This window comes from Piliocolobus tephrosceles, chromosome 9 (genome assembly GCF_002776525.5).
Source record: "Piliocolobus tephrosceles isolate RC106 chromosome 9, ASM277652v3, whole genome shotgun sequence".
Classification (NCBI taxonomy): Eukaryota; Metazoa; Chordata; class Mammalia; order Primates; family Cercopithecidae; genus Piliocolobus; species Piliocolobus tephrosceles.
The window spans coordinates 47,956,801-47,983,982 of NC_045442.1; the positions used below are offsets into that span (position 1 = coordinate 47,956,801).

Genomic DNA, 27,182 nt, shown 5'->3' on the forward strand with positions numbered 1-27,182 from the left:
AAGAATACTCTTTTCCTTCTTCAGTTAGCTTTCTTAGTGTTTTAAAATTTCCTTTACCAAATAAAGACTTTAATAAATCTTGTAGTAAAGAGAAGTTTTCAAATTTTATAACTCAGAATTTTAAAATGTATTCATGAAGCCCTTCTCTTGGTGTGGAATACCCATTAATGTATTTCAGAAATAGTATTTTGAATATTGTGGTTTTCAAAACAGTCATGAACTAAGGGTTAAGAGCCCTAGACCCATTCATCTGTCCGTATGTAGGCAGCAAGGTTTCAGAAGCACTTTAAACAGTTGGCTTCTCATCATAGGAGTGCCCTGGGCAACAGGTGTCCACCCACTGGGAGATGAGAGTTTGAGCAAGACTCAGTCACCAGGGATTTTGAAGTTTCATGCAGAACAAATAGCAAATGCACTTGCTGAACTGGGAAAATTACGAAATTATAAAGTGAGACAGTATCGCTCCCAAAGGGTGTTTCCTTGTCACAAGGATCAGGAATGCTATTGGTATTTCATGGGTGGAAATGAGAGATAATAAACATTCTGCAGTACATAGGCCAGCCCTGCACATTGAAGATGTGTGCTTTCCCAAATGCCAATAGAGCCCCATGGAGAAACACTGCTGAAAAACAAGGAGTGGGGGATCACCTTCCAAGTTTCAGAAGACTGGGGAGAAAATTGGGGATGAACCTTACAGGCACATCACCATTAGTGCAGCCATTAAATATTTAAAAGGTCATACGTTCCTTTTTCATTTTTAACAACCAGATGTAATTTATTTAATTCCATAAAAATATACGATATTTTATTTTTGATGCAGGTGTATGCAATTGTACAACTTACAGAGCCAAGATCAGGTGCAGTGTGATCTATTGAATAAACCATTGTATTAGATGCTGTTAAGCATTTCAAAGGCAATTTAATAAAGTGTGTGATTAGTGCCTCACTTCCTGATGATCATTCTGACAGGAGCACCCGAGTAACCTGAGTGCTGATTTCAAAGATAGCCCTTCAGTCAGTTTTTAAAAAGGCTACTGTAACAGCCTTTTGTAAGAAAACTCTGTCAATAAATGTTTCTCTTCTGAATTCTTCTCCAGTAAATAGCCTCAAGGAAATATTCCTGTGGTTCCTGAAAAATAACAAGCAGAAGATCCTTTACACAGACCAGGGTAATCATAAATACGGCACCTTTTTTGAAATATAAGAAGTGCTCCCTCCTCTGGGCTGATGCAGCTGCTGTCAGGGCACAATGGGTGGCATCCAGGGAATGAATGGGCTGAATTTCAGCCCCCACTTCAGCCCCCTACGGGTACCTTTGTACATTTGCAAACTGTGTAATCCTGTATAGTGACCCGGGGTCAGAACCACTGTTGCTTCATTGCATTTGGCTTTATTACATATAGTCCTTCAATCTGAATGTTTTAAGTATATCCTACATGGCATGCTCTATATTAAGTATAGCAGTATACAAGCTAAATGGCATGTTCCTTTAATTGAGTGCTTACCCTACAGCAGCCCCTTGGCTGAATATTTCATATTTATTATTAATAACAACAACTCCATGAGCTAAGTTTTATTGTTTTAATTTTCCAACTAAGGAAACTTCTTGGCTTTAAGTATCTTGCCTGTAGTTATATAGCTAGGAAGGGAGGGTGCTGGGATTCAAAGCCTTTTTTTCCCCTGATTCTAAGTTTCCTGTTACTATTTACTACAAAAGTAGGGCTTTCAATGAATTTATATATTAGAGAGGAGACAAATATACCAACAGATGGTTACAATACAAGTGTAAGTGCTATTCAAGTGGGATGCCTACTTAGATGTAGAGAGAAAGTTGTTAGGGGCCATTTTCCAGAAAAGATTGTTCCTGAGTTTTGAAGAAGTTTCTACAAGCATATGGGAATCCAGAGGTTGATAAACCAGACTGCAGGCTGAAAAACTTGGCTGCACTTCAGAAAATAAGCTGGAATAGGTTTGTGGGTTTTAGTGATTATTTTATCATATACCAAATGAAAATAATTGACAGGTAAGGCTGTCAACCTTACTGTACATTAAAATTATCTGAGTAGATGAACAACAAAAATGAACTTTGAAGATATTATACTGGATGAAATAAGCAGACACAAAGGGACAAATATGGTATGATTCTACTTCTAAGAGATATCTGCCATAGTCAAATTCATAGAGAGAGAAAGTAGACTAGTGTTTGACAGGGGCTAGTTATTCTTCAAAAGGTACACAATTTCAGCGGGTAAGGTTGAAAAAGTTCTGGAGACAGATAGTGGTGATGGTTGTACAACAATGTGAATGTTCTTAATGCTGTTTAGCTGTATACTTAAAAATGGTTAAGATGGTACATTTTGCGTTAAGTATATTCTACAGCAATTAACAAAATAGAGTGATTTCTTGGAACCTACCCCATGACCTCTTGAATCAGGGTATCTAATGACTTTATGGTTCGGAAACAACTGACTCAGGACATTTTGACCAAGGATCTGTTATAAGAATCTGCTGAACTGAATTACATTAAAATGAAATATGAAAGTTCATAGTTAGATATAGCATAGTTTTAGAAGATCATTTTAAAGACAACAGTTTTAGGATTTTTGTTGCTTTCATAACTGATATTTGCATATTGATTTAATTTTAAATGTATTCGCTTATGTTATTTTATGGCAGCTATCTGGTATTGCTTGGCCCAACTTGTTATTTGTATGTTAGAGATGAGAACACTGAGTTTCAGTGAGCTAAAGTGTTGCCTATCTGTTACACATGCTGCTATAGTTACGATGATAAGGAAGATGCCTAATTGATAAGAATAGAACTCTTGTCTAAATGAGAATTACAGGGATAATAGAGGAAGTTCATAGATTTCTTTACTAAATCATTTAAAAATGATTATATTTGCTGCCCCATTAAATTAATCATCTGGACTGAGACTTATTGAATGAATGAAGAGGTGTTGAAGAATTGAGTTTCCATGAGAAAAGGCATAAAGCTTAAGACTTAGGTAGAGAAGGGCAGCGTTTAGCTGTTGTTCTTAGCAAGAGCAGGATAGAACTGGATGAGTAGTGAAGATGACAAAAGGTTCCTCTTTAGAGCCCTGTCCTTGAACTTTTCAGTTTCTTCTGGGTGTGTCCCTTTCCTTGGGGGGAATCAAGAGAATGTGTGTTGCCCAGCCCCTTCTAGAGCAAGAATCAGGACCTTGGGGTTTCTTGCCCACATGTTCCTGAGCTCACTTCCAGTATCTGCATGGGTCTGTTTCCTAGACTTTTTCTTCCTGCCCTATCATTTTTCCCAACCCATGTCTGAGCATTGGCAAAAAGGCCATGATTTCTGTGTGTTTGGAGTGGACTGATTGTGGTAGACAAAGCTTGGTTGAACTGGGAACCAGGGTCCTGAAAATGCTAGGAATGCATCTGTAGGGCAGTTTATTCAAATATAAATAGTTAAAATATCTTCCCTATATTGTTCTCTTTTTCCTTTCCCAAGCAGGTTGTTAGGCTCTTTCCGTGTATTGGTCTCAGAGTTTTTGGTCAGTACTAGAAGCGTCTAGAAGATAACGTGCTTCTTATGTATTTTTAAAGCCTAGATTCATTGGAAGAAAGTACTAAGAGTGTCTTGAGTCAAATGGAGAAAGAGAAAGACCTTGGAGACATTTCCCCAAGAGTGGGTTTCTCTGCATGCAATTACCTAGAGAGGTTGACCTGACCAAGGTTCCCTTTCTCCTTTGTGCACACAAAAGCAGAGAGTCATTGGACTCCAAGGGCCCCTTGTGACATTGATAGCAAGGAAGTTAACAATTTTGCTCCTCACCTTTTGGACATAACATGCTTCCTAGATTCAGGTATGACCTTGAGGAAGAGCTAAACAATGAGTGTGATTTAATATCTTCCTGAAAAAGAAAGGTTGATACTCCAAATCAAACGCATATGATTTGATTTTTAAAATGAAGAAAAGGATATTTCCAACACTCTTGAGTCTAGACTGAGGTTCATATCTGATGTACAAGAGATTTGTTTTGATTACCGAAGGTCTTAAATAATAACAGCATTTGGAACATTTTGCATATACTGTATCATAATTGTGGTAGCGGCTGAACTTTATTAAGCATTTATTATGTGCCAGGTACCTTCTTAATATGTTATACCTACTATTTTTATTGTGTTCACCACAACTCTATGGAGAAAGTGATATCATCTTATTTTTAAGGTAAAAAATCTGAGTCCTGGCATGGTGGCTCATGCCTGTAATCCCAATACTTTGGGAGGTTGAGGCAGAAGGATCACTTGAGGCCAGGTGTTCAAGACAAGCCTGGGTTACATGGTGAGACCGAGTCTCTACAAAAAAATTAAATAAAAATGAGCCAAGTGTGTGCAATGTGCCTGTAGTCCTAGCTACTCAGGAGGCTAAGCTTAGGTGACAGAGCAAGACCCTGTCTCTTAAGAAAAAAAAAAAAAAAAAAAGAATCTGAGATGCAGAGAGGTTACATAACTGGCCAAAAGCATAGTTAATAATTAGTAGCAGAGCCTAACTTAACCTGATTTCTTTTGATTCTAAAACTCATATGTTTACCCAGTGTACAATTCTCCAGTATAAGGAGTTTAAACTTTTATCACATATGTAATGAAAATACAGTGTATCTTGTATCTCTAGAGTGGTTTTCCTTATTTAAAGTATTTTTATGTGAAAAAAATTTGAATTCTCCTAATCTGGCAAGATAATAGACAGCTATTAATAGGCTGCGGCCCTTGCGTGATAAGGGCTAAACATTGCTAAATCTGGCAGTAATGTGTGAATTAGATTGAAGTCAGATGTGGGACAAGAAACTAAGAGAAGGACCAGTAGTAAGACAATTGCATAACAGACTGAACCAGGATAAATGCCAAATCATCCAATTAAGGGATAAAAGTTTATTTGGTGCAGAAAAATGTCTGATAATGTTGCTAAGGGGAATAATTAGGTAGCTATAAGGTTGAGGACCTTTAATCCCTCATCAATACAGATTGATTTTTTTAGTAAGTCATATATTTCTGCTTTTATTCTTTTATTCTGTAAGGAAGTCACTGGCACAGAAATAAACAATACTTGTCAATGTCGGCGGCACTAAGTTTGATGCAGGGATGATTTCTTGTAAGAGAATCAGAAGGCTACTCTTCTCCATATGCTTCCCAGAGATAATTAATATAACTCTGTTAGGTAGAGGACATTGTTGAACTATTTGGAGATTTTTGTTTGTTCAAATGTTTTGGCTTATAAATATGGGGCTACATCTGATATTCTTTGGTTATATTTTAAAACTATAATCTTTTGAAAATATCAAACCCTTTACTACTAAGTTAGAAAATAACTTGCTTGTTGAATATTTAAAAATTAAATTGTTTTTATTGATTCCTTCCAACCACAGGGAGCCATCCTTGTCTCTTCTCTTCTCTTTCTTTTTTTTTTTTTAAGCTATATTTCTTTATTATTATTATTATTATTGTACTTTAAGTTTTGGGATACATGTACAGAACCTACAGGTTTGTTACATAGGCATACACATGCCATGGTAGTTTGCTGCACCCATCAATCCGTCATCTACATTAGGTATTTCTTCTAATGCTATCCCTCCCCTAGCCTCCCACCCCCTGACAGGCCCCAGTGTGTGATGTTCCCCTCCCTGTGTCCATGTATTCTCCTTGTTCAACTCCTACTTATGAGTGAGAACATGCGGTGTTTGGTTTTCTGTTCTTGTGTTAGTTTGCTGAGAATGATGGTTTCCAGCTTCATCCATGTCTCTGTAAAGGACGCGAACTCATCCCTTTTTATAGCTGCATAGTATTCTGTGGTGTGTATGTGCCATATTTTCTTTATCCAGTCTATCACTAATGGGCATTTAGGTTGGTTCCAGGTCTTTGCTATTGTGAACAGTGCTGCAATAAACATATGTGTGCATGTGTCTTTATAGTAGAATGATTTATAATCCTTTAGGTATATACCCAGTAATAAGATTGCTGGGTCAAATGCTATTTCTGGTTCTAGATCCTTGAGGAATCTGCACACTGTCTTCCACCATGGTTGAACTAAGTTACACTCCCCCCAACAGTGTAAAAGCATTCCTATGTTTCCACATCCTTTTCAGCATCTGTTATTTCCTGACTTTTTAATGATTGCCATTCTAAATGGCATGAAATGGTATCTCATTGTGGTTCTGATTTGCATTTCTCTAGTTACCAGTGATGATGAGTTTTTTTTTTTTTTTCCATATGTTTGTTGGCTGCATAACTGTCTTCTTTTGAGAAGTGTCTGTTCATATCCTTCGCCCACTTTTTGATGGGGTTGTTTCCTCCTTGTAAATTTGTTTAAGTTCTTTGTAGATTCTGGATATTTGCTCTTTGTCAGATAGAAAGATTGCAAAAATTTTCTCCCATTATGTAGGTTGCCTGTTCACTCTAATGACAGTTTCTTTTGCTGTGCAGAAACTCTTTAGTTTAATTAGATCCCATTTGTCAATTTTGGCTTTTGTTACCATTGCTTTTGGTGTTTTAGTCATGAAGACTTTGCCCATGCCTATATCCTGAATGGCATTGCCTGGGTTTTCTTCTAGTCTTTTTATGGTTTTAGGTCTTATGTTTAAGTCTTTAATCCATCTTTAGTTAATTTTTGTATAAGATGTAAGGAAGGGGTTCAGTTTTCTCCATATGGCTAGCTAGTCTTCCCAACACCATTTATTAAATAGGAATCTTTTCCCCCGTTGATTGTTTTTGTCAGGTTTGTAAAAGATCAGATGGTTGTAGATGTGTGCTCTTATTTCTGAGGCCTCCATTCTGTTCCATTGGTCTTTATATCTGTTTTGGTACCAGTACCATGCTGTTGTGGTTACTGTAGCCTTGTAATATAGTTTGAAGTCAGGTAGTGTGATGCCTCCAGCTTTGTTCTTTTTGCTTATCATTGTCTTGGCTATACAAGCTCTTTTTTGGTTCCATATAAAATTTAAAGTAATTTTTTCTAATTCTGTGAAGAAAGTCAATGATACTTTGATGGGGATAGCATTGAATCTATAAATTACTTTGGCAGTATAGCCATTTTCATGATATTGATTTTTCCTATCCATGAGCATGGGCTGTTTTTCCACCTGTTTGTGTCCTCTCTTATTTCCTTGAGCAGTGGTTTGTAGTTCTCCTTGAAGAGGTCCTTCACATCCTTTGTAAGTTGTATTCCCAGGTATTTTATTATCTTTGTAGCACTTGTGAATGGGAATTCACTCATGATTTGGCTCTCTGTTTATCTTTTATTGGTGTGTAGGAATGTTTCTGATTTTTGCACATTGATTTTGTATCCTGGTGAGAACACTTGGACACAGGAAGGGGAACATCACACACCGGGCCTGTTGTGGGGTGGGGGGAGGGGGGAGTGATAGCATTAGGAGATATACCTAATGTAAATGATGAGTTAATGGGTGCAGCACACCAACTTGACACGTGTATACATATGTAACAAACCTGCATGTTGTGCACATGTACCCTAGAACATAATGTGTAATAATAATAAAAAAAAAAGAACGAACGACAAAAACCACATAATTATCTCAACAGATGCAGAAAAGACCTTTGATAAAATTCAACACCACTTCATGCTGAAAACTCTCAATAAACTAGGTGTTGATTTAATATATCTTGAAATAATAAGAGATATTTATGACAAACTCACAGCCACTATCATACTGAATGGGCAAAAGCTGGAAGCATTCCCTTTGAAAACTGGCATAAGACAAGGATGCCCTCTCTCACCATTCCTATTCAACATAGTATTAGAAGTTCTGGCTAGGACAGTCAGGCAAGAGAAAGAAATAAAGGGTATTCATATAGGAAGAGAGGAAGTCAAATTGTCTCTGTTTGCAGATGACATGATCATATATTTAGAAAACCCCACCATCTCAGCCCAAAATCTTCTCTTTTATTTTACAGTCAGTCTACTAGGAAATCGTGTTGCTTCTACTTTCAAAATGTGGCAGAGCCCAGTTGCTCCTTATCTCCTCCTTTGCTTCCACGCTGTCCAGCCCTCCATCCTCTGTCATGCAGTAGACTCTTATCTGGTCTACCAGGGTCCCCTTTTACGACTTTACAGTTTATTCTCCCTAAAGCTGGAAGAAGGATTTTTTTTCATGTGTAAGTAAGATATGTCACTCCTAGGCTCAAAATCCTGCAATGGCTCTAATTTCACCCAGATTAGAACTAAGTTCTTACAATGATCTATAAGCCCCTTTGTGACCTGCCCCCACCCTTACCTCTTGATGTCTACTCATCTTCCTCCTTTCCCCAGTTCACTGAAGTCTAGGCACCCTGACCTCTTTGCTACTCCTGGAATCTACCAGGCACTTAAAAATCCTTGGCTCACTCTGTTCACTCTGCCTGGATGCTCTTCCCCAGAATCCAGTTATCTATCTCCCTCACCTTTCTCAAGTTTCTGCTTAGATCTTACCTTTAAAGTGAGGACATCCTGGTCAGCCTGTTTAATCTTTCAACTTGCCCCTCCTTCCATTGTAATAACTGCTACCCTGTTCTACTTTAAATAATAGAAAATTCTGTAGCCCTTATCTAATGTAACTCTATGATATAGATGTATATTTAAAATATGTATAATATACATTATTTATCATATGTATTCTTTATTTTCTATTTCCTTGATGAATAGGCAGAAATATTTTCTTTGGTGCACCGATGAATCCTAAATGCCTAAAACAATTTCTGGCTCATGAGTTACTCAATAAGTTTTGATGAAGATACAAATTAATTAATTACACAACAATGTTTTCCAATATTAAAAAAAAATTTGGCCAGGCATAGTGACTCATGCCCATAACTCCAACACTTTGGGAGGCAAAGGAGGGAGGATCACTTAAGGCCAGGTGTTTGAGACCAGCCTGGGCAACATGACGAGACCCTGCCTCTTCAAAAAACTGGTGGTGCACATCTCTAGTCCTAGCTACTCAGGAGGCTGGAACAGGCAAATTGCTGGAGCCCAGGAGGTTAAAGCTGTGGTCTGCAGTGAGTTATGATTATACCACTACACAGCAGCATTGATGACAGAGCAATCTGTCTCAAAAAAAGAAATAATATTTTTTCTTTAAATGGGCCCATTCAGATACATTTTATCTACTTATAACCATAATTGTGCACTTTATGTTTTTGATATTATAAGAATACATTTACAAAATAGAAACTTTGAAATCATAAGAAAGCGAGAGAGAAAAAATATAAGACTAATAGTCATTGCACCTAACACAAGATCTGTTAACCTTTTGATTTTTTTCCTGCAAAGCCCTGTTCACAATTATAGGAAGTGTCTGTAAAGTGTAATCATTCCATTGTATACATAACTTTTAATGTCTTCTCTTAATATTATCTTGTAGGTATTCCATGTTTTACATATTTTTCATCAATACATCAATTTTGATCACCATGTCAGTGATTCTTCAACTTAGGTTGATTACATCTATTAGTATTTACTGTATTTGGAATTAAAAATGAAAATATTTGAAAAATATTTATTCACTAATTCATTTGGAAACCTCAATAATAAACATATTATGTTGTAACATAAAGTCTATTTTTAATTAAAATAACCATATTTTCCCAAGTCAAAAAAAAAAAAAAAATAGAAAGGACTTTAGGTTTACAATTATACATGTCAGCACTTTGGGAGACCAAAGAGGGTGAATCACTTGAAGTCAGGAGTTCAAGACCAGCCTGACTAACGTGGTGAAATCCCCATCTCTACTAAAAATACAAAAAATTGGCTGGGCTCATGCCTGTAGTCCCAGCTACTTAGGAGGCTGAGGCCCGAGAATCTCTTGAACCTGGAAGGAGGAGGTTGCACTGAGCTCAGATCCCACCACTGCACTCCAGCTTGGGCGACAGAGTGAGACTCTGTCAAAAAAATTTATATAATATATATATATATACACACACAAATTTCTCAATATCTAACTATCTAACTTGACAAAAGACTGGATTCTCATATTGATATGGTTTGGATGTGTGGCCCCCTCCAAATCTTATATTGAAATGCAATCCCTAGTGTTGGAGGAGGAACTCAGTGGGAGGTATTGGATCATGGGGTTGGATCCCTCATTAGTGGGCTAGTGCCATGCCCTTGGTGATGAGTGAGTTCTCACTCTATTCATTCTCATGAAAACTGGTTGTTTAAAAGAGCCTGACAACTCTCTTACTCTGTCTCTCACCATGCTACATGCCTGATCCTTTATTGTCTTCCACCATATTTTAAGTTTCCTGAGGCCTTCCCTGAAAGCCAAGCAGATGCTGATGCCATGCTTTTACAGCCTGCAGAATCATTAGCCCAAAGAAACTTCTTTTCTTTGTAAATTACCCAACCTTAGGTATTCTATTATAGCAATGCCAAACAGACTAACACACAAATCTTCTTCTGCATTCGATCTGTTGATTTTATGTGGTTCAGGTTGAAATATATGAAGAAAATAAAATCTCACAGATATATGTAGTAGCAAAATGGAGGCTTATGCTAATAGCCTTTCAAGATAATGTGGGCATTCTTTTTTGTGATTTCATACTTCATTAACATCCAACAAGTGTCAGTTTCTTAAAGGTTAGTTGCAATATGGAATCTAAAACTATAGCAGTAAACTTTTCATACTCTATTATAACATTAAAATCCACTGATCCACCTTATAATTTGAATGAATTATTTACCCATGTGTGATTTTTATAACATTATGCTTTTATGCTTTGGTCATTTGGAAATGATTGGCTTACTGAGTTATGCAAAATTTCCAATATAAAAAAATCATATTTCTTAATGTCATATTTCTTAACTACTGATGTTATCAGGAAAAGTCTTCAAGTATTAGAAAGCTTTTATGCTCACAGTGGCAGATAAAAGTTGTCTGAAGTTTTAATTTTCAGCTGAAAGTTTGAATTTTATCATAGGCAAAAACCACTGTCTGTTATTGCCCTTTAAGTGATGGGCTTAACTTTGTTCATTCTGAAAAATAGTCCGCCAAAACCCATAATTTTTAAAAATCATTTTCTAGTAAAAAATGATGTTCCATGAAAAAAATGGCTAACTAAGCTTGTAACTCCAACAACCATTCAAATGATTTTCCTTGAGATAACTATCATACTTCAATATTTTGTCACACACACAATATCAAAAACATGCATGCAAAATTTAAAGATTTAAATTTAAGAAAACGAATACCTTTTATTCAGGAAGAATTTCATACTTTAAAGTAAAACTGGTATGTTATTTATCTTTTCTATGGTGAGTGTGTGGTGAATAAGAAAATAACAACTAGTATAGTTTGGTGTGACTGCATTTATTTATACTGAGAGCCACCATCACTTTTGCACCATCAATGCAAATGTCAACACAGGCATTCCAGGATAAGCTTTCAGAGTCAAAAAGTTATTCAACTCCATCTTTTAAAAAGTTATTCAACACTGAATAGCACAGTTACCACTTGTGTTTCTTGCAACATATTCATGTAAATGATAATTTCTTTGATGATTAGTTTGTTCTGGTACTAGAAGAATACAAGCAAAACAGCGAATCCAGCCATGTCTATAGCTTCATTCATTTGTAAAGCAAAAGTATAATTGTGCAGACAAGATCTTAACTCAGTCTTTGTTTTGTAGGTAAGCCTTTAATTCCAGCAAGGTACCATACCGTTTGAAAGACGCAGTGCAATAATTTCTTTTACTGACTTTGCATCCAGCACGCATTCAGCAAAGTCAACTATACAGGGTTTCATTCATCTCTTAATTATTGTGTGATCTCTACTGAATGCAATATGGTAACCCATAAGATACTTGACTGATTTTCAGTTTTAAATTGAAAAGCTATACAAAACACTTTTCTTTTAGAAAATGCATCATGTCTACATTTTTAAAACTCAATTTCTTTTTCTTTAAAATCTGAATGATTTGTCTCAAAGTGGTGTCATATCTTAACTGGAATGATAATCTTTCCAAAAATGTTTTTGTATAGCGTAATAAGGGAATTTATTATCTATACAATGAGAGAAAGATAGCTTTAATCTTATTTGTATTTCTTATTTACAGTGTTTCCAAGTTTCTTTGGATTCTCTATCTTCCATGAGTCAGGAACTCTCTGGTGTGACATTTAAAAAATTTCCTTGATACATAATAATTACACATGCTTATGGAGTACTTTTGATATTTTGATGCATTTTTATTCTTTCCGAGTGTCTTTGGACTTAAAGATTGACTGCTGGGACTTGAGAATATAAGTCTACTAATCACCCTTCAAAGCAGATAATCTATTCTTAAATTAAGAAAAATATTATATAAACTTTTATTTTTTATTTTTATTTATTTGTTTGTTTATTTATTTATTTATTTATTTATTTATTTATTTATTTATTTATTTTTTGAGATAGAGTTTTGCTCTTGTTGCCCAGACTGGAGAGTGCAATGGCATGATCTTGGCTCACTGCAACTTCTGCCTCCCGGGTTCAAGCAATTCTCCTGCCTCAGCTTCCCAAATAGCTGGGATTAAAGTCCTGTGCCATCATGCCTGGCTAATTTTGTAGTTTTAGTAGAAATGGGGTTTCTCCATGTTGGTCAGGCTGGTCTCGAACTCCTGGCCGCGAGTGATCTGCCTGCTTCAGCCTCCCAATGTGCTGGAATTACAGGCGTGAGCCACCACACCCGGCCTTAAACTTTCTTTTATTAACTTCTTAATAAGTACTATACAATTCTAAAATTATAAGATAAAATTTCAAACGTTATAAATGTTTTAAAAATATGTAAAACTGTTATTGAAAAATAAGGAATGTATTTACTTGTTTTTCTACTCAGGCACACAGAAACATTAAGGATTTCAAAAGAATGATCTAGTAGATGATGATAATAAGGTTACAGAGATTATAGCAGGTATAATGACTAGTAAGAACACAGTAGAAGTACTAATAGCATACTAAGTTATGTAAACAGTACACCTATCAAAAATCTACCACCTTAAAAATTTTAGAGAACCCAAGAACAAACAAGCATGCATTCCATTTGTCATCAAAGTGATAATATATCATTCTATGTCAGGTGATTTCTGGAGAATTCTACCGTGTGCATGTGAAAGAATAAGTGAAAAAAAAGCAAACTCCAATTTATGGAAATAGTTTTGACGTTTGAAGACCCATATAAAAGGGTCACAGGAAATCCCTGGGTTCCCAGACCACATTTTGAGAACTCTTGCTGCATTTAATTATGTTATTCTATATGTGCTCCCAGTTTTTGTTTTTATTGACATGCTTTAATAAAATTATTCGTACTTAGGTTTTCCCCCTCTTAGTTATTATTTTCATGCAATAGGATACCATAAATAAAATTACTAAGGTGAATTAAGAAAATGGGACATCTACTAATACAACTGTCCTAATCTCTTCAAAATGTCAGTGTCATATGGGCAAAGGTGGGAGGGTTGTCATAAAATGAGAGATGAAAGAGAGGAATGACAGCCAAAAGCAGTGTTCAGATTTTGACTGGACTTGGTTTGAAAACAACAACAAAAAATTGATAAAGACAATTTTGGATGATAGGTAATATTTGAATGTGAGATAAATACTAGATGATATTATAGACTTATAGTTAATTTTGTTAGGTGTGATCATGGGATTAAGTTTATTTCCTTAGGAGAATTTTTGTTGTTGTTGTTGATATGTATGCTGAAGTATTCAAATTGTTTCATATTGGCAACTTACTCTCAAATGTGTCATCCAAAAATATCCATATATCCATTAGTCTATGCGCACACATAGAAGAATACATGAATTGAGAGTAGATAAATAAAAAATGATACCTGTTAACAGTTGTGATTCTGTATGTTGGGGATAGAGGTGATCTTTATTATTCCAGACTTTCAATTTATTTGACATTCTTTATAATAAAATGTTTGGAAATAAATGAAGTCACTAAATCAAATGTTACTAATATTGTTTATTTATTTCCACATCACTATCTAAAAGAATACAGTGTTGTTTTGAAAGGCATTTTTTTAGTACATTCATTGAAATGTATGTAGCTCAGTGAGTAGGCAATCAGCTCCACCATCAGTTAGAGGGGATGCTTCATCCTTTCTTCACCAGTGCTGAGTGGAATGACCTCAGGCAGACTTCCAAGGTCTCAGTTGTCTTATCTATAAAATAGATGACAATAAGAATGGCTATTTGATAAGGTTGTTGTACAAAAGAAATTTATATTATCTATAAAACCCTTAGCTCACTGCCTGGCAAAGAGAAACTACTCAAATCTCATCTTCTATTATTGTCATTACAAATTCTAAGTCCTTGCTACATTCAATTAGAAAAACCAATGGAAAAGCACTGCACATTAAATCATCTCTATTATATTACATTCTAGTGCATTCTGTAATGTCGGGCCTATTGCAAGTCCTTAGGGAACCAAAACAATAGGTAATGCATCTGTAAGAATTACTGATAATTAGCATGTAAATTGTTACAATATTTTTTTTTATATATAACTGAAAATATTCTTCTCTAATGTTTAAACATTTTATCTGGAAGTTTGTCCTTGCAATTATTCTGCCTTCAGTTTTCTAAAGAATAGATAACTTTATTTTGAATTATCTTATATATAATTTGTGGAGTCTAAATTGATGTATTTTGATGTATTGGAGCAAACTGAACTAATATATTTCATGGGTAGAAATTCAAACTATAAACATTCTCAATTGTTTTGTTCCTAGTGTGTAAGCTACTAGTAGACCAATCATTCTTAGAAAGCAAATCAATTACGTGACAGAATTTATCTTGTGTTTGCAGAATATAAATCTTAGATGTGTAAAGATGGCTAGAAAAGTGTGTTCACAGTAATTTATGAAAGTGAAGGCACTTATTTTTCCTGTTAAATAGTTTTCTTTTTGTGAAGTCCAGAAGTGCTTCACTTGTTACTGGTAATATTTTAGAGTGTTTCTTCTTAAAAATCATCCTTAATTTTTATTAGCAATAAATGCTGCTCAATGTTTTCAGGCATTTTAAAAAGGCATTAAAATTGTGAAAGATTATATATTTAAAATGCCCTCCTAAAACCTGATGCGTTTGTTTTCACTTAATGCATTATATAGTCAATAAATTTCTTCTCTTGGGTAAGAACTCTCATGGAAATGAAAATACTGTAGTATGGCTAGGGATAGCCAGAGCCTAAAGTAAAATAAGAGGCATAGTATAATAGGAATAGGCTGGTCTAAAGAAGAAAGCCAATTATAATAAAATGAGAAAAACTCAGTTCTAGTTTGTATTTTCCACAAATACCTAATGGGATAGAAGCACTCTAATTATTCATCTCACAAGAAACTGAAATACAGCTTATTAAAAGAACAAGGCAGGACTAAAATTTTCAACCTACATAACTCATGGAAACAGCTTCCTCTATCTCCTTCTGTCTCTCTGTGATATGGTCCATCCAGCTGCTGAAATAGGCTGCCTTCTGGAAATTAAACCCCAAATGGCTCAGACCGTAGCAGTAAATCTGGTACAACAGATGGTTCTGAGTGAATTGTTACACCTCTGCATAAAACCTTGGGATTTCATCAATGAGCTTTACCCTAAGTAATGGAAATCAAGGTGACAAATTAACAACAAAACTTTTATGCTTTTACCAAAAGAGCATATTATTATTTTTTTATTGTATCATTGTAATCAAGCCAAAATTGTGCTATAAGTCAAATGTCAGGCATACAAATATGTATGCACTCAGTTATAACTTTTTCTCCAGTCAGACATTAAGCTCTGATTAATTAAGACTATAGTTCCACATTCCAGTTAGATTTTCCAGTGAAGTTTCAGGAATTATATGTTGATAAGCTTTTGTTTTCTAAATTTAAAGTTATTATAATTTCGCATAAAATAAGTTGTATTGGTTTGTACATTTGACATCATTTGATATTTTTATTTACTGTTGAATGGGGAGATATAAGAGAACACGGTGAAAAGAATGGAACTAACATTGTATTTTGATGTATTGGAGCAAACTAAACTAATATATTTCATGGGTAGACCTTTTCAGGTCTAATCACTGTCCTATGAAGCATTCACAAATTCATGCTTTCGTAACTACATTCAAAATACGTTGTTTGTTATTTACAAATCGCTGAAAATACAGGGGGTTGAAAAAGACAGAGTTCTTATTTTTGTGGATTTTTAATTCTAGCAGAGAAGACATGCAATAACAAATATCCAATTAATTATCTAATTACACTTGTAGTATGAGATTAAAGAGATCATGATAGGAGAACTTGACCTAGCTGGAGAGGGGTTGAGGAGAGTGGGAAGCTTTCCAAAGTTGTTCAGTGAATGCTTGCATATCTGAATGCATCATCAATCAACCTGTGTCTTGAATAATGGTTAGGAGTTGGCCTGGAGAAAGGTGTGTGTATGGAGGGAGACCTGGAAAGGGAAATAGAGCTTAAAGGAACCTGGTGACAGCAGACTAACAGAGGAGAGAGTGGCTTTCTCCTCATTATAAGTTGAGGCACCTATCAACAAAAAGAGTCAAACTCTGAAAACTATTTGTAGAGATCTATTCTGAGCCAAATGTGAGGACCATGACCCATGATACAGCCCCACGAAGTCCTGAGAACATATGCCCAGGATGGTTGGTTTACAGCTTGATTTTATACATTTTAGGGGGACAGAAGTTACAGGCAGACATCCATCAGTACATATAAGGTATACATTGGTTTGGCCTAGAAAGGTGGGAAACTCAAAGTGGGAACTTTTAGGTCATAGGTAGATTAGAAGATTTTCTGATTGACAATTGGTTTAAGAGTTAAGTTATTATCTGATGACCCAGAATCAATAAAAGGAGTTTCTGGATTAAGATAAGGGGTTGTGGAGATGAAGGTTCTTATTATGCAGATGAAGCCTCCAGGTAGCAGGCTTCAGAACTCTTATCAGACATAAAAAGATGCCAGTCTCTTAATTAATTCTCTCGAAGATTAGGGAAAAGACCTGGAAAGCAAAGGGGATTCTGTATAGAATGTAGATTTTCCCCACAAGAGATAGTTCTACAGGAGAGAAATATTTTTCAAAATATGTCAAAGGAATATATTTTGGGGTAAAATACTTCAATTTCTTTCAGGGTATGCTATCTGTCATGTGATTCTATACTAGAGTCAGGTTGGAATTTGGTATCTTATTTCTACAAAGAATCTGTTTTGTCAGTCTTAAGATTTATATTTTAAGACTTACAATGAGTCTTACGATTTCTATTCTATTTTAATGTTAATTCTGGTAAGTTGTGACTGAATTCCAAAGGGAAGAGGGTATAATGAGGCATGTCCAATCCCTTCCTTCCCATCATGGACTGAAGTAGTTTTTCAGGTTTACTTTGGAATGCCCTTGGCCAAGAGGGGCATCCATCAGTTGACTGGGGGGCTTAGAATTTTATTTTTCATTTACGTATCCATGGTCATGCAGGTAAATATAACAGTGATTTGGACTCAGTCTATCCAAACTCCAAGTTTTTTTTCATACTCCATGCCTTTTCCCTGTTAGACATCAAACCATGCTTAAATGATTGCTTTGATCTTCATCTGTAACTTTTTACTTTTTTTTCAGGTTGTGTGGCTAATGCAGTTTTTTGTTTTTTTGTTTTTTTTTTTTTTTTTTTTTTTTTTGGCAGATTCTTTGTCACAAAATAGTTTTGTATTTTAATTTAGAATCATGGTCATTTTTATTACTTATAAAAGTAAGTTGCGGTTCATGTGTTCAGCACTATTCTGTTTTGTTTTTCAGTGTTCCAACATTCCAGAGCCTTCCTGAAGAGATCCTCAGCAAGCTCGCTGATGTCCTTGAAGAGGTAATTGTTTTTAGCTTTTGAACTTTTTGAGATGGGATCCAGCCTGCTTGGCTGGTTTCTTTCACAGCTGTGTGATGAGGAATCACAAACTGCAGAGACCTTTAAAAAATGTTTTAAGCTCTGGGATGAGCTATATATTTGGCTTCATATAGAAAGTAGCTTAGCATGTCTGACATTTATATGCAGGGATGTGCAAATCAACCTAATTATAGAGGGAGACAAACTTTTTGTTGTGGTAAATACCATGTTACTTTGACTAACAAGAATAGGAACTGGCATATTTCTCTTATTTTAACTAGTGTAAAGTAAAATTGTAGTTATCACCACTCTGAAGCTTCAGATTAGCAAATTTACAACTGGGATTAGTAGTTGGGCACTTATTTTATTACCATGTAAGTATATTTGATACACATAATTTTATGCCTGAAAGTGGAATGTCACTTTTAGTTGTTTTTCTCTGAACCCATAAAGCTATGGTTTTGAGAAAGAGGAGAAACAATACACATTAGGTTATCCTTTTGTAGACTGGGATTCATAACAGCAGCAGCAGGAGGAAGTTTTTCCATTTAAATTGATGATCTTTATACGGAATGTAGTCTAAAGTTGTTGTCCTAAAGGTATTGGGCATATAAGTTTTGTTTCAGGTTGAAAAGATTAAAAAATTGTATTTTCCTGTTTGCTGAGGAAATAGAGGTACATTGGTGGTGTATGAAAATTCAGACTTTTTCTCTAAAGGTTCAAGTCTAGGTCTTTTGGAGTGAATTGACAATAGAGAGATTAGCAGGAGAAAATGTCATACAGGAATAGTGTATGGGAGAGGTCATGGTGACAGAATTGGAAGATGGGGTCAGAAAAAGGTGTGTCTAGAGTGCTATAGGTGCAGCCAAGTAATGGAGGGCCACTTAGGGCATTGCAAATAATTTAATTTTTACTTAGAGTGAGATAAAAGTCATTGGATGGCTCTAAGCAGAGCAGTGAAATTATTTGACTTAGGTTTTTAACAAAATTGTTGTGGCTGCTATGTTGAAAAAAAAATAAAGAGGCTGCTACAATAATCCAGGGAGCAATAGTGGTGACTTTGTTCACTGTGGGAAAAGGAGATCGAAAGATCCTCAGATTGTGACTATATATATATAAAAAAATAAATATATAAATATAAATATATACATAAATATATATAAATATAAATATATACACACACACACATATATATATATTTTTGAGACAGTGTCTTGCTCTGTCACCCAGGCTGGAGTGCAATGACGCGATCTCAGCTCACTGCAACCTCCGCCTCCTGGGTTCAAGCCATTCTCCTGACTCGGCCTCCTGAGTAGCTGAGATTACAGGTGCCCGCCACCATGCCCAGCTAATTTTTTGTATTTTTAGTAGAGACGGGGTTTCACTGTGTTGGCCAGGCTGGTCTCAAACTCCTGACCTCGTGATTTGCCTGCCTCAGCCTCCCAAAGTGCTGGGATTACAGGTGTGAGTCACTGCACCCAGCTGATTGTGACTATATGTTGAAGGTAAAACTGAAAAGCTTTACCGTTGCAGTACACTAGCGAAATGAGAGAAAGAGAGGAATCAAGGGGAAACCCTGAGGTTTCTGTTGTAAATAATTAGAAGGATGGAGTTGTTATGAAGTGACATGAAGAAGACTGGAAGAACAGTACACTGAGGTGGAGAGATAAGAAGCTCAGGGAGAGAGACTAGGGTACAATCAGAAACTTAGAGATCTCTGGTAGGTAGATGGTTTGTTGTAGCATTGTTTGTGTGGAGGGAACTGTTGGCTATCTGAATATCATTCTGTGGGACCAAATGCAGATGAACACAAGGCAGAACCCTGAAGGAGGGAGCAGCCAACAATTATTATAAAACCATGAATAGATCTTAAAAACATCATGCTGAGAGAAAAGCTTAAAACCAAATAAAAGAGACAGTTATTGAAACATCATTTACATATATTAAAATATATGAGCACAAAAATACATTTTGCTGGGAGTCCTGACAAACAAAATATTGAAAATTGGATACATGTGAACAGTGGTCTGTATCAGAAAACGGAAGGTAGACCTATAGGGATAAAAGAGAATGAATGAATGAATGAAGAGGAAGGCATAAAGCCTTGCTTGACTGATTCTTCACATTTCTACCTTAAGAGAATGAGGAATGAAGAGAGACCAGGAAAGCCTGTGGAAGTAGGAGGAAAATCAGGAGCATTTTGCATGTTAAAATCCAAGAGAAGATAATAGCTTACAGAAGAGTCAGCAAAGCTTGGATTTTAATTTAGGTGAAAAGATAAGGAGAGAAATGGGGTCAGCAGATAGGAAAGGGAAAGTCAGGTTTAGAGAGGAACAGAAAACATTATTGAAGCAGGAGACAGAGAGGCTTGCACGTATAGCCTCTTGAGTAAGCACAAGAGAATAGGCGCTATAGTGCCTCTAGAAACAGGGAAGGTAGACTATCTGGATACACATGCAGGTGGGTGGATTGATGTAGTGACTGGAGCTGTGGAAAGCCTGTTATGATATATTCTATTTTCACAGTGATACAGAAAGCAAGGTGATCAAATGAGACTGGGGATGGGGTAGAGGTACAAATGGTTTGAGGAAGAAAGTAGGAGAAAAATGGAAAAGTGAATGGACTAGGGAAAGTGTATGATTGCTAGGCATCATTAAGGCCCTGCTTGATGTTAGCAATCCCAAATCTAAGTTAAACAGACAAGAAAGCATTTATTCAAGACGATTGCAATAGGGGAAGGATATTTAAATCCATGGAACAAAAGGTAGGAGAGCTTTTAAGCACTGGGGTAAGCTAGTGGAAAAGTCACATAGGTAACTCCAGTGGGGGTACTCTAGGAGCGAGGCAGTTGTCCATTGTCATTAGGCCATCCGTGTTTGCCATTTGTTCCTTATGAAAGTTAGGGTCCCATCCTCCGGAGAGACTGAGAGAAAAGGACCTGTCTCCTTCCTTCTAAGATTACATTTCTAAAGGATGGCTCCGAGGTCCTTGAGAAAGATATTCCTGGGGTGTGAAATCAGCTGGGAGAAGATTTTCATCACAAAGAGGCAGATTAAGAATTTTCAGTTGAAAGTTCTTTAAAAGTTAGTGCTCTAAGTGAAAGGAAATCAGTAGCCTTGAGTCAGGAAGCTGTCTAAAGTTTAGTCAAAAGATTAGTCAGAGGGGAATATTAAGCCCTCTTGGACACTACAACATTTGATTATGTGTCCGTTTTTTAGCCTCATTCATTTACCTGGATTCATTTTCCAGGTAGGTATAGAACTGGATTTAACCAGGATTGTTATTTTGTCAGGAGTAGATGGGTGGTTGATAGAGAAAATGAGGAGTTGAATGTGCATATGGATAGTGATTGTAATGATTCACCTTGAAATTTAAACAGGGCAAAGAGGAGAGAAACACCAGATGGGCAATGGCCAGTGAGAAATGGTAGGATCAGTGACTTTTAGTCTCATGAGGTTAAAGAATTTCTGGAATAAAGCTATAAGAAGGAATAAGTTGGAAAGATAGTGAAAATGCTTTTGTCTCTATGTACTGACTATACCAGTAATTCTGTGATCCATATAGAGATTCTTAGCTGTTGGCTTTTTGCAGTCAGCTTTGCTGTGACTTACTGATCTCCTTCATCTATGTGAACACAAAGTGAAGCAGAACATTGTCACATTTGACTCCTATGTTCAAGTATAAAAAATTTATGAGAAACAGTACTGGCTATATTTCTCTCTGAATGTGCTGACCTGTAACCTTTGTAAATATAAAACTACTTTTCCAGGTTGGTCTTTTGCCTTTTGCTTTTTTTTATTGAATACACTGAAGAACTCTCCGGTGACACTGCGTATTGTTGTTTTTAAATCAAACTAAAGCACAAATTTATCAGCCCCAATCAACCTCCTAAAAAAAAAAAAAAAAAAAACAACAAAACAAAGACTCCATGAAAGTCTTTAATCATTGTCTTTCTTTTCCACAGCTGTAAAAGTATTTGCTATTTTGTGTTACAAAAGCCATATAAATAATTCTGACCAAAGAAATATTTTAGTATTTTATGTCAGATTTTCTAATCAGAAGATGCCTTGATTTGTGTTTGGATTGTGTGAGCCATAGTGCAGTCCATACCAATGCTGAATTAAAATGGAAGCAGATGATTAAGTACTCATATATTTGTTTTCAGGATGTAAAAATGAAGTAAACACACAAAATGCAAAGTAGACATGTAAATACAGTACCTAGTACAAACATAGTGTTTAACTCAAGTTGAATAAACAGCCACAGTGAGAAACTAAATTATGTATCAGACAAAGTGAAGCAAATTTGGAAGAGCGAAAGCAGTATCGAAGTCACATAACATTAAGGGGAAATGTGCTTGCATAATAATTGAGTTGTCTTTCTCAAATAGCCACAAGAAGATGAAAGAACCCCAGATTATTCTGAAAGGAAAGCAGTACCATTAAAGCCTTCAACGAAGAAGTTTACAGCTTTGTTTGTTTGACAAATATTTATGGAGCACCTGCCATGTGTCAGGAATTGTTTCAGGCCCTGGAGATTCAGGGCTCTGCTCTCATAGCATGTGTTTCAATGAAGGATACTATGAAAAGGAAAGAAGGAAAATAACATTAAGTGAGAAGGCTACTTCTGTAGTTACTAAGGGAAGAACTCTCCCAGGAGGTGATATTTAAACCAAGATCTAAATGAACGTACGGGGAGCCATGTGCATCTGGTGGAAGGAAGAGCAGACACACCATTTTAAAGTAGGAATGAGTTTCTACTCATTCCTTCTTCTTAAGGAACAGAAGGAATATTTGTGGGTGGTAGCAGTGCATTGAGAGGAGGCTACAGAAAATTAAGCAGGACCAAGTTGTAGAGGGTTCTGCCAGTCATGATAAGGAGTCTGGTTTTTATTCTAAATATAATGGGGAGATTTTTAGGGTTGTAAGTGGTAAAGTGACATAAGCTGAGTTATGTTTTAATAACATCTCTCTGACTATTGTGAGAAGAGTGGATTACCGAGAGAAAGGCCAGTTAGAAGGCTACTGCAAAATAACCCAGGTGAGGGTGGATGGTTTGCATGTGGACTTATTTCTTATTGACTATTCATTCTGAATATTCATTGTAAAACAATACTTGCAGCAGAAGAGAAAACAATTTAAAAGTGATATGGAAAGACAGAGACTTAGAGAAATAAAGTATAACCAGACAGAGCATTGAATATAATGATATTGAAAGTGATATGATTAGATAAGTGTGACAAGAAGGCAAGAGTACACCACCTGGGGAATCCTGTTCTGAAAATGAAGAAATAAAAATAAAAAATAAGGGCTTTAGGAGTGATTTCTGCCATTGCCCTCCCCAGCCCCCACCTATCCCCTTCTGAAATTTCTAGCATAAATATACCACCCACTTGTGAGTTTCTCCCCATGAGATTACAGTAATGAATCTCTTTATTCTTTTTGTTTGTTCATTGGCATTATAATTATTATCGTTCTAAAAATTCAACTTTTATTGTATTACTATTATTTTTTTTGAGATGAAATCTCACTCTCTTGCCCAGGCTGGAGTGCAGTGGTGTGATCTCAGCTCACTGCAACCTTCATCTCCCTGTTTTAAGCAATTTTTGTGCCTCAGCATCCCAAGTAGCTGGGATTATGGGTGCGTGCCTCTATACCTGACTAATTTTTGAATTTTTAGTAGAGTCAGGGTTTCGCCATGCTGGCCAGGCTGGTCTTGAACTCCTGACCTCAGGTGAGGTCTTCCCAAAGTGCTGGGATTACAGGTGTGAGCCACTGCGCCCACTCAACTTCTATTTTAGATACAGGGGTACATGAACAGGTTTGTTACACGAGGATATTGCATGATGCTGAGCTCTAGGGAATGGATCTTGTCACCCAGGTAGTGAGCATAAGTATCCATTAGGTAGTTTTTCAACCCCCACGCCCTATCCCTGTCTAGTAGCTCACAGTGTCTACTGTTATCATTTTTATGTCCATGTGCATTCAATGTTTAGCTGTCACTTACAAGTGAGAACATGTAGAAATTTAGTGAACCTTTTTCTCTTTCCTTTATATAACATACTAGAACAATTTCCTTTGTATAGTGAATCATTCCTTCTTCAAGAACAAAAGAGAGTTTTCTCTGGTGCCTTTGAAAAGCTGTGTATACTTACAGATATAAAGAGTTTCTTGGTCAAAAACCTATCCAGACCAAACACAGTAATCTCAATATTTTCCTAGGCTGTGTTTTGAAAGACAAGTTCAAGTAATTTACTTGACTCTCTAAGTGTTCACTGTTATTGTCACTGCAGTATACTCTACTTATCCCATATTTGACTCAAATTGAGACAATAAATATTAGAGATTATTTTAGGACTCAGATTTATTTTGCTAGAGAAGCCATTTTTAATTTATAAAATAGAAGTTTTAGGTGCAAGTATGGAACAGAAAACTCTGACTTTATAAACTGGTTGCATTAATCTCTATGCTATCCCATATAGTACTGTGAAAATATGTATTTGAATGAATTGAATGTATTCGAGTCTATTCTGAGAGTCTAGAAGTACCTAGGGGAAAAGGAAAACATTGTGAAATTATAAAATAGGATCCAATCTCCTCTTTCCTACTATAACAAGTTAACTCATTTTCTTTCTTCTCTTATATACCTAAGATATGTCACTATACATGAATTGCATTTTTCAAATGGATTGAAGAACCCCTAACTAATCTCCAGCTAAGAAATAGTTCTCTTCAATTATTTCCCACTCAATCACAATGCAGAAATGTCAGTGACAAAAGTAAAAAATAAAAATAAAAAAAAAAAGTAATTATCTAAATATTGGGACTATGGTGATATCTTTAAAGAAAGCGATAAATAATTTTTTTTTTCATAGAGAAAAGTAGCAAAGATTAACCTAATATGTCACAAAAAGTACTTAAAAGTCAATTTGAATGAGGGGTTACACATTCACAAATGGGGGAGTAAAAGTCTAGATACCTTAAGGAAAACTGAACTTTACTGAGAACACCAAATTGGAGAACCAAATTAAGTCAACAAATTAGCTTTTTACCACCTGATGTGAGTACCGTTCCTTTATCTATGTGAAGAGAAGTGGGGCATAGATGCTATGTTTAGATCTCCTGATTTTTAGGTAGGAAACAAAGCATATCAGAACCACTTCTTTGCTTGTATTAAAGTTAATTTCATGTCCAATTTTCCCTCTAAAATATTTGATGAGATTTTCTTGGAATAAAAGACTTCTGTCTCACTAACTTTTTAAGAACTCTCTACCTTTGATTCCCAGTTTTGCATGATTGGATCTTGGAAACATGTCAGCCTGACTCATGAGTTGTTCTGATTTGTGTCCCTGGATGGTGCACTTATGTATGTTATTATTCACTGGGTATTTATACGTGTATGACACTGACAAGGTCTTGGACAAATAACATTTCTTATTTACTAAATTATTAATTGGGACATTACAAGAAAGTTTTTTAAAAAAGACAAAAAATAGACAAAGAGAGAAAACATATTTCAACTCACCCTTGCTTAATGATATAGTAGGAAGTACATATCAGATTATACATTCCAGGGACCCTCTTGGGAAAAGGAAGTTAATGTAACCAACTTACTCTCACTTGCTGCCAGGTCTAGCAGGCTGATAAATAATTTAGTTGTCTTAGCTGTGCAGCTGTTCCTCCGTTTTACTGTCCTGATGTGTTGACATCATCCCAGACTCCTTTGCATTCTCTCCAATTGTGAGTAATACAGAGAAAAAGTCCTGCCTTGGGTGGAGTTATTGGAGGGCTGTGAAGCTCTCTCTTTTATCATTCTAAATAGGCCTAGACTCTTCAGGAAAGACACTGATAAGGTAAATGGCAACATTATTAGTTTTCTTTGAAATCTGTTGTTTGTAACTAAACTTTTTCTTCCCTTCCTTCAGGTTTGGCTCTTGCTATTCAAAGCCAAGCTGGAAGAGATTAAAAGTTCCTGTTCTTTCTCAATTGCTTTGGCCTAACATGCTCTGAATTTGGAAACTTAACTGCCTCTTTTGTTCTCCCTCATTTCACCTGTGTCTTCCCTTTTGGGGAGCAAATTACTGCTTTTGAAGGAGAATGAGGTGGAAGGTGTGTGTGTGTGTGTGTGTGTGTGTGTGTGTGTGTGTGTTGGTAGTATGGAAGATGGGGTGGATAAAAAAAGGAGAGATTAAAAAGTAAAGACAAAACTCTCAGTTCAGTATTAATATCTCCACATCTTATTTACAAAGCAAATAGGGAATAAGAGAAAATATTTGCTAATTATAGATGTTACAAGGGACTTGTATCCATAATTTTTACAAGACACTTACAGCTTAATAATAAAAAGATGAATAATTAATAAGATTAGCAGAGCACTTGAATAGACCTTTCTCCAAAGAAGATATACAAAAGTACTATAAGGACACAAAAAGTTTCTTAACATTATTAGTCATTTGGGAAATGCAAGTCAAAACCACAGTTAACATACTACTTCACACCCACCATATTGACTAGAATAAAAAATAATAGACAATAACAAATATTGGCAAGGACGTAGAGAAATTTGAACCTTTACACATAGCTGGTGAGATTGGAAAATGGTGTGCCTTCTTTGGAAAATAGTTTGGCAACTTCTCAAAATGTTAAACATGGAGTTACCGTGTTATCAGAGGTGTGTGAACCAGAGCAACCCCATCTTGAGTAGAAGCTGGGTAAAATGAGACTAAAACCTACTAGGCTGCATTCCCAGACAGTTAAGGCACTCTAAGTCACAGAATAAGATAGGAAGTCAGCACAAAATACAGATCATAAAGACCTTGCTAATCAAACAGGTTTCAGTAAAGAACCCAGCTAAAACCCACCAACACCAATATGGCGACAAGAGTGACCTCTGGTCATCCTCACCGCTATACTCCCACCAGCACCATGACAGTTTACAAATGCCATGGCAGCATCAGGAAGTTACCCTAAATGGTCTAAAAAGGGAAGGCATGAATAATCCACCTCTTGCTTAGCATATAATCAGGAAATAAATAACCATCATTATGGGCTGCTCTGTCTATGGAGTAGCCATTCTTTAGTCCTTTACTTTCTTAATAAACTTGCTTTCACTTTACTTTGTGGACTCACCCTGAACTCTTTCTTGCCTAATATCCAAGAACCTTCTCTTGGGGTCTGGATCAGGACCCCTTTCTTGTAACTGTGTGACCTAGCAATTCTGCTCCTAGGTGTATACCCAAGAGAATTGGCAACACATGTCTATATAAAAACTTCTACACAAAGGTTGATAGCATTATTACTCATGATATTC

The 27,182-nt window shown here is 36.0% G+C and overlaps 1 protein-coding gene across 1 annotated transcript in view; it reads left to right on the plus strand.

Moving 5' to 3' along the window:
• Nucleotides 1-27,182, plus strand: part of PRKG1 (protein kinase cGMP-dependent 1) — a 1,246,104-nt gene that overhangs the window by 849,580 nt on the left and 369,342 nt on the right. The window contains exon 5 of the mRNA XM_023225157.2: nt 17,792-17,855. Coding sequence (XP_023080925.1) covers nt 17,792-17,855 — 64 coding nt within the window. The remainder of the gene's footprint in view (nt 1-17,791; nt 17,856-27,182) is intronic.